Genomic DNA, 9374 nt, shown 5'->3' on the forward strand with positions numbered 1-9374 from the left:
CGATAATGGACCCCAATTCACTGAAAAAAGGTTGTTGAGTTCTTCGAGAAGTGGCATATCAAAAGAATACTATCCACGCCATACCACCCCACGGGAAAAAGGCAAGAAGAGTCCTCCAATAAATCAATATTGAACATCATGAAGAAAAAGCTTGAAGACGCCAAAGGACTATGGCCAGAGCTATTACCAGAAGTGCTTTGGGCCTACTGCGCAATGCCAAAGACGAGCACAGCAGAGATGTCCTACTCATTAGTCTATGGGACCGATGCAGTAATACCAGTCGAAGTAAGAGAGCCCAGTTTGAGATATTCCCCCGAGAGTAGCCCAAGGAACGATGAAAGCAGAAGGCAAGAGCTCGACGGAGCTGAGGAACGGAAGGATATGGCCTACATAAGGATGGTCACCCAGAAGAAACGGGAAAAATAGTATTATAACAAAAAGGCAAAAGTCAGACCACTCAAAGTCAGGGACTACATGCTCAAGGCCAAAACACAAGCAAGCAAAGACCTGCAGGAAGGCAAATTAGGAACAAATTGGGACAACCTGTACAAACTTAATGCAAATGATTCACCGGTCACTGAGGGCTTGGGCCTAAAATTCGTGTGAAAAGTCGACCATTCACGAATCCCTACCGTATGGGGCAAGACCTGGCTAACCCAATCATGTATATCTGCAACCAATGGAGGGGGATCGGTCTCGGCTGAACGGAGAAAAGACAAAATGATTAAATTACGGCCAAAATTAGCAAAATAAGCACTTAGCAAAGATACTTACGGGCATAATTCCACACCTCAGGAAATCCATTTGCATTTGCCACTACATCCTCAGTCTTGATGTAGAAGTAATTAAGCCAGAATCGATGATTTGCTTTATCGTCCATCTTCACTACCAAGCTCTTGCTTCCACGATAACGAAGGTGCAACATCGCCCCCCTATGGAAACTGGGTGCAAAGAGGTGCATCAGGTGATGAGAGAGATCCCGCGGCAAGCCAATTTTGCATATTTCGTCAGCATGAGGATGCGCTTGCAAATGTAAGGAGAAAGCTAGGCTAGGCAGATGTTATAGTAGCGACAGAATTTCTCCGCCAATGAGGAAAGGGGAAAAGAGTAGCCTACATAGAACGGATATGCGTAGAATGCGCAATATCTGGTGGTGAATCTGCACCACATCGCGACAAGCTAGGACTAGATCGATGTGGGCTTGAATTTTGAACTTCGCGCTGAAATCAGCAAGGGCAGCCGCATCCATCTTAGATTCCACGGCCTCAAGGTTGTCCTCGGGCAGCTTTGAGAAGTTAGACCTAGCCTTCTCGTTACGGGGAATTATTTCCTCCACCGTAGGAAAGCTTTCGTCTTCTGTAACAATGGCGGCCCCATCGTCATGAGGAGCATGCTCACTACTAAGGGAGCTAGATCAGATGCCCCCTGGAACTAGAAGATGCATTAACCAGGTGAAATTCAAAAATAGCCATATTTACAACTGGTCGTTCAAAAATAGCCCAATTTCAAAAGTAATCGAAATTTAGCCACTTTTCATGTAAAGATAAATCTGAGCGAAAACACTGTTCAAAACCCGAAAAATACGCCAGTATATTATGATGAGTTCCAGCATAAGTATACTTGAACTCCAGCATATTATACTGGAGTTCCAGGATAAGTATGTTGGAACTCCAGCATAATATGATGGAGTTCCAGCATAAGTACACTAGAACTCCAGCATAATATACTGGAGTTCCAGCAAGTATACCGGTCCAGCATAATATATTGGAGTTTGGAGCACCGGTGCTCCAGTCTGCAGTATATTATACTGGAGCCAGCAAAGTATACCGATCCAGCATAATATGCTGGAGTTCATACACAGGTGCACCGAACTCCAGTATATTATGCTGGACCGGTCTTTGTTGTAGCAAAATAGTGGCTATTTTTCATTGACTTGGTAAACGATGGCTATTTTTTAATGACCAGTCCGAAAACTGGCTATACCGTGCTATTTTTACGCATTAACCATCTTTTTGTGTTTATATATGAAGAATATACAAGCACAAATGAGTTGTGAGCAGTAGAAGTCACTAGAATCGGTGAAAACACGGATACGAGAGTAAAGGTAATAGGAGCAGGAACTCTGAACGAGGAAGGAAGTAGAGAAACAAAGATTCAATATTTGAAAATGCAAAGAATAAGGCAAAGGACATCATATCTCTATTTATAAGAACCTAGGCATCAATATCGAGAAAACAAAACATCAATACCCAACGCAGGTATCGAATTGGCAGAGATACGAAAAAAAAACGCAATGCATTGAAAAAATGCGTAATAATAACGCATGATGTCGTGACATCATTCTGAATCGATGTGACCGTAGGAAACCCCTCACAAAGCGCCACATTGCCATCTCGCCTAAAACGTTACTATTCGACCTACTCGCCTAAATTTCTCAATGGCGATTAACAATCCGCTCATCGAGGTCGTCAAGAGTCAGCCTTAATAAGTGGAGGAACTAACTGTATGGGTCAAAATCTGCCTCGAGGAGATTTAATATGAAGAGGTGTTACGAAAGGTAATTTGGTTGAGGTCGACTAGTAAACAATTTTCATAGTCGGGCAATAAACGACGGTCGGGGTCAAATGTCAAGAGCAACGGTAATGGCTAGTTTTGTAATAGGATCTTTAGGAAGAATATTCCAGTGAATATTCTCTGTACTTGCACTTTCAGGGTTGATTAGGGGTATGTCCCATATAAATAGATAGAGAGATAAGGTGAAAATGCTGACTCTCTCTAGATAAAATACAAATATTACCTTTCTAAAGAGATTCGATTGTCTATCATTCCACTCTTTTCCACCAGATCCGAGAAGGGTCCCAATATTCTAGTATTTGCCCATCGTTCATTCTTGTGAGAAGGAGAAATCATCCACCTCATTCAATATTGGGTAAATATTTCTCCTTATTTACTCTAATGCCATTTATTGCTATTTATTAATTGATATTCCCCCATCATTAATCATCTTGAGACATTGAATGCACACCGTATTCAATCTCCTCTCAACACTATCTTTTGTTATTTGTATCCACCAATTATAGATCTGAGGTCATTATCATTAACCGGGTTTAACCCCCCCATTACACAAAATTAATTAGTTTAACCATGGGTTTGCATTTTTTGGTCAAACAGATACAACATTTGGATAGATTGTATTGTTTGTTGTTGTTAAATACCATTTTTGTTGTTTGATTTGACTATATCGTATATATTGTAACTGATAAATTTACTAAAATACTCTCAATTAAATATTAGAATTATCAAGATTTACACATAAAAATAATATACGAAAACCTCTTTCTATTAGTTTATCACCTATTATGTAGCCTAGAAACAAGAGCAAAAATCTAAAGAAAAAAGGTTAACTATCATTAGCAAAAAAAAGTATAAAAAAAATAGAACAATGGAAAGAGACTAAGAAACGAACGGAGATTTGGAGATTTTGGATGGAAAGAACGGCATTCTGGAAGATGGACGAAGACAAAGTAGGTCAATAGGTTGGAGATTTGGAGTTAAATAAAAAATAAATAATGGGTAAAACATAATTATCGAGTAATAAGTAAGGGCATAATTGGAAAGAAAAATAGAAAATAATCCCACCACATCAAATCCATTGTTTCATAAAATAAGACTTTTTATTGTTCCGGAACAATCGATTTAATCAATACAATATAATCAAATTTTAAATAAACAATCAAACAAACATTGTTTCGAAATAACAATACAATATGATACAATTGCTAACCACCATCCAAACAAGCTGAAATAATTTCACGTCGAAAGCATATTGGAGTACATCGTTATCCATATATTATACACTATACAAGAAATTTCAAAGCAGCATTATCCTGATGAATAAATTCAATCGACGTATAATATTGAAGTTTCACCAAGATTAAGAGATTATGCTGGTTATACGTCCAATCACATATAATCATATTATATATCTTCTTACTGGCCTCGATTTAATAAAACACTTAAACACCTTTAAGCAAAGTAATTTGTTAATGCATTGTATCAAATAATACTTAATACTATAGTTTATTTGTAACTTTCACTGCATCGTAATAGTGGTTCCCTGCATAAACCGAATTTTTCAAGCATGGAAAAAAAGATTAGTAACAAAAATATTAGAGTGAGGTGATATCCCGCCTTTTTATCCTTAATTAGAGATTTCACAAACATCTTCTGTCGGAAGACTGCAGGAAATCGAACACCGCAGGAAACCACACGAAAAAAAAAAGGGAAAAAAAGGAAAAACACAGTTGTGACTTATTAGGATTACATACAGTTTCCAAGTTCGTTAAAGCAAGTAGGACTTACAATTCAGTGACAATACAAAATGGAGAAAGTGAAAAAGCTATCGCCATTCAGACTCTCCTCTCTACTTCGCCAGCAAAAGGATCCCAAAATCGCCCTTCAGCTTTTCCTCAATCCTAATCCCAGCCATGGAACAAACCACACTACTAAACCCATTCGCTATTCTCCCGCCAGCTATGATCTCATCATTTGCAAACTTGGCAGAGCCAAACTCTTCAACGAAATGGAACAAATACTCGATAAATTAAGGCATGACACTCGTATTTCTCCTAAAGAAGTCATTTTCTGCAATGTTATTTCATTCTACGGAAGAGCCCATTTACCCGAGAAGGCTCTACATATGTTCACTGAAATACCTTCTTTTCGCTCCCCAAGAAGTATAAAATCTGTGAATAGCTTGTTGAATGCACTTTTAGTTTGTAAAGAGTATGCAAAGATTGGTGAAATATTGAAGAACTTTGAAAGTTATGGAACCCCAGATGTTTGTACGTTTAATATACTGATGAATGCGAGCTGTTTGTGTGGCGATTTGGATAGGGCCCGCGAAGCGTTCGATGAAATGCAAAAGAGAGGAGTTCAGCCAAATGTGGTCACTTTTGGAACGCTGATTAATGGCCTTTGCGTGAACCATGAGTTGAACGAGGCGTTTAGGGTGAAAAAGATAATGGAGAGAGATTTCAAATTGAAGCCTAATGCTTTTGTGTATGTCGCGTTGATGAAAGGACTTTGTATGGTAGATAATTTGGAGTCAGCTGTTAAGCTGAAGGAGGAGATGTTGAAAAAGAAAGTGGAGTTGGATTCAGCTGTGTATTCTACTTTGATTAGTGCATATTTCAGGGTCGGTCGAAAGGAAGAAGTATATGGTTTGTTGACAGAGATGGAAAAGAATGGTTGCAAATGTGACACAGTTACTTTCAATGCATTAATGCATGGTTATTGTCAGGAGAAAGATTTCGATTCCGCATTTAGTGTTCTGGATGAGATGGAAGGGAAGGGGTGTAAACCCGATGTAGTTAGTTGCAATGTGATACTTCGGGGCCTTTGTAATGATGGGAAATTGAGAGAAGCAAGTGAACTATTGGATGATATGCCGAGACGAAGGTGTAAACCTGATGTGGTTAGTTATAGGATATATTTCGATGGGCTATGTAAAGCGATGCAGTTTAAGGAAGCTGCAGTTATTTTTGATGAGATGATTTTCAAAGGATATATTCCTCCTGATACAAGTTTAAATAAATTATTCCACGGTCTAATTCAAGAAGGAGATCAGGAATCATTGCTGAGAGCTCTCAATAAAATGGCCTCTGTAAATCGTATTAGTCAAGAAGTGTGGGAAATGATGATTTCGATGATGTGCCAACAAGATAACTTGACTAATGCATCTGGTCTTGTAGGCACGCTAATGATGGAGTAAACAATTCTTCTTGTAATGGTTAAACACACCTTCTAAATGTGCATCTCACATATTTAACTCCCAAATTCGTCTTGTCTGTGTCCAAACAACTTTGAAATATAACAATGATGTATGCTTAAGCTTACTTTTTCTGCTCATAAGCATGTTGTCTTCGTTTCATTTCTCCATAAATTTTTATCCATAGCTGTTAGGTATATTTTTAGAGTATACTCTCACCAGCTATGGGATTCTAAATGTTTAGCCCATATCTGGATACAGAAGGCTGTAATGGTCAAGATTCTCCTTGCCTCAAGTTAAATTGATCTACCAAAGACTGCAAAAACCTAAAATTAATCTTACATTTAACTTTTCTTCTTCTCTTGAGACCTGTTTCGGGGGGGGGGGGGGGATATAGATCATCTAACAATCAAACTTGGTCCACTGTGCTAGATTAGTTCCAACTCTTTTGTACTTCGATTAGTCTCATACGCAATACAAATTTGTTAAAAATTGTATGTGAGTTACACAGGGTATGAATCCACAAATGCCAAATATTGTGCAAGATGTAAGCATGAAGTAAAAATGCTATGAGATGGGAACAGAGTGGTTTCAGTTGATTGCACATCTTACGTTTTGATGCGCTGTTTGTGCTTACTCATTATAACCGGCAGTTAGGGAAAAACTAGGAGATTACCACGAGTATTATGACTCTATGTTACATGTAATGAACTAAGTCAAAGATAAGCAATATTCAGCTTTGTTGATCTTCACTTCTGGCTTGAGTTTGATTAGTTCTGATGCAGAATTGTTCAAAAGAGACCAGGTTTGGAGCAGCAGTTACTTAATCTAAGCACTCTGAAGTCTGATCCACGTATTATTGAATTAGCTACTTAAATCTGCTGCCAAGATTTGCATGGAAAACTAATTAGCTGTCACCTGCTGACACCAGTTGGAGCATAATCAATAAAAGATGTGTTAGATGTTTGTCCAGATTTTCTTACCATAATTGGTTTTCCTATCTCATGAAGGAAAAGACAACATATTTACCATAATTGGGTTTTTCTTGAAAATATTATTCTTCCATATTTGGCTAGTCCTTTTTCTTGTAGGAAAAGGTTTAAAGTTCTATAAATTGAAGATCCGTCCTTCTCATTCAGTAGCATCCACAAAGTAGCCATATGGGATTTGAGAGTCGTGTTTAGGGGGTGAACTTTACGGGACAAGTGTTAGTGTGTCACTTGTGTTTGCCTCTTCGTGAGGTTGTTCTCTCGATGTATTGTACTCTCTTTTATATAGTAGATTGCTCATCTCCGCCGTGGACGTAGGTCAATTGACTGAACCACGTTAAATGTTGTGTCCTGTTTTGGTATATTTCTCTTTGTTGTATGATTTATCGCTATTCAAAGTTTGCTTCACTAGCTTTCGCATGACACCTGATTTTTCGGTCCTAATAAGTGGTATCAGAGCGAGGTTCAAGTCAAGTTCATCTTGGTGGGTTTAGTTCAAGCCGCAACATATTTGACGATAATCGTGATTTTTGTTTGAGAAATTTGACCGGTGTGCTACGCACGTGAGACAAACTTTGTGGTGGAGATTTGGAGATGCGGCCCATTGAAGGCTATGTGAAGAAGGTGGATCAAGTTTATTTTGTCAGAAAATTTAGGCCAGGGGGGAGAATTGTTAGGTGTTTGTCCAGATTTTCTTACCATAATCTGTTTTCCTATCTCATGAAGGAAAGGATAACATATTTACCATAATTGAGTTTTTTTTCTAGAAGGAAAATATTAGTTCTTCAAGATGTCAAGCATGCTCCAGACTTTCCTTTCAATTTGATCTCCGCAAGAAGATTAGATCATAAAGATTATCATAATGCCTTCTTTAATGGCCAATGGAAGCTCACTAAGGGCTCGTTAGTAGTGGCTCGAGGAGTTAAGTCTGGTCATTTATATGTGACACATGATTCTATTATTAATGTCTCAATAAATCTGGTGGAAAGTGATACTTGTCACACCTACCTTTTTACCTACACCCGCAAGGGCATAAAGGAGTTTTTTCCAATTAAAGGACAATCGAAACGGGATTTATTATTAAAGATTTAGAGTCGCCACTTGGGATATTTATGGTGTCCCAAGTCACCGGTTGAATCCCGAATCGAGGAAAAGATTGACTCTGTATTACAGTCTGTGAACCAGAAATCTGAGTAAGGAATTCTGTTAACCCGGGAGAAGGTGTTAGGCATTCCCGAGTTCCGTGGTTCTAGCACAGTCGCTCAACTGTTATATTTGGCTTAAATTAACTGATTTTAACAATTATGAACCTATGTGCAAATTTTAACTTTAACCGCTTTTATTCATTTTTTTAAAAGAAAATTGCAACGTCATTAAAATAAGTCTTGAACCACGTCACATAAATGCACCCGTGGTTTTTGGACATACTTTAATATCGTTGGGATTTGGATTTGGGTCACATAAATGTGCACCCGAGTTTAGGGAGGTAATGTTATTAAAATATGCGCCTGAAGAGACTAACACATTATTATTTTGGGGAAGGCCGTGAAATTCGCTAAACGGCCCGTCCCGAAATCTAAGTATTTTAATATATACAATTATCGAGGGCCCCGCAATTTATGTGTTTTGTTTAGCGAGGCTCATCCCGTTTTATTATTTTAAAGTGCAAACCTAGAGCAATCTATAGTTTTCTACTTAATTTGTCTCTAAAATAAAAGAAAGGCCCTAATTAATTTGTTACTGGACTGATGCAAACTAAGTAATATTTTTGCACCAACATCCGACCATTGGGCTCCGATGTGAGCCCAGCAGAGGGAATTTAAAACCAGATATACACCATAAAATCGGCCAAAACAGACTTTGGCCCAGGCCTAAATGAGAAAGGGGCCAAAACTGGCATGGGCCGTGCATCAATTATCCTGAGGCCCAAACGTTTAGGGACTAGCCTGTTAAGCCCTGTATTTTACACTAAATGGAATTTCAATTTAATTAAGAACACAAATCTGATGAATCTACTACTAAAATTAACTAGCCAGTAAAATAAATTCAATGCAACATTAAACATGCGTTGGAAAGCAACTGATTTCAGATTTCATGACCCACGTAAACTGCCTATGATCACAATTTCAACATGGTGCATACTAGTTCAAATATCAAATTCCCTACTATGACTCATTTTTATTAAAATGCTGACTCATGAACTTTGATTAAACACTAACGTGACCACATATGAGAATTGAAACTCGAGAATTAAGGATGCTGGACGAAAATGGATTGCCTAAATTAACCTTACGAATTACATATCTCATATCTACTTTTAACTTTCTGATTTCGAACCCACACACAACCACTCAAACTCAGAATTATAGATTAACTCACATCATCACTACTAAATATAAAGCTCCCATGATCAGAAGAAGTATCACACTACTTTAACAGTCTACAACCTAATTAATCACAGCTTGAAAACACCATTTATACAGATCTAGGAAAACCGAAAATTAACTAAACTAATAGAAACTATTCTGTTAGTCCAACATGGAATTATTACAACGAATACTCAACTAAACTCATATGCATTTCTAAATATCTAACACACACTTAACGGTTCAAAT

General features: G+C 37.9%; 1 protein-coding gene across 1 annotated transcript; it reads left to right on the forward strand.

Annotated features, from left to right (window-relative positions):
* Nucleotides 1-4206: 4206 nt before the first annotated feature.
* Nucleotides 4207-5887, forward strand: LOC104224017 (putative pentatricopeptide repeat-containing protein At1g53330). Its single transcript, XM_009775565.2, has one exon. The coding sequence runs from the start codon at nucleotides 4382-4384 to the stop codon at nucleotides 5771-5773; it is 1392 nt and encodes a 463-aa protein (XP_009773867.1). The 5' UTR covers nucleotides 4207-4381; the 3' UTR covers nucleotides 5774-5887.
* The last annotated feature ends 3487 nt before the right edge of the window (nucleotides 5888-9374 follow it).

Source organism: Nicotiana sylvestris, chromosome 6, assembly GCF_000393655.2.
Source record: "Nicotiana sylvestris chromosome 6, ASM39365v2, whole genome shotgun sequence".
NCBI classification, from domain to species: Eukaryota; Viridiplantae; Streptophyta; class Magnoliopsida; order Solanales; family Solanaceae; genus Nicotiana; species Nicotiana sylvestris.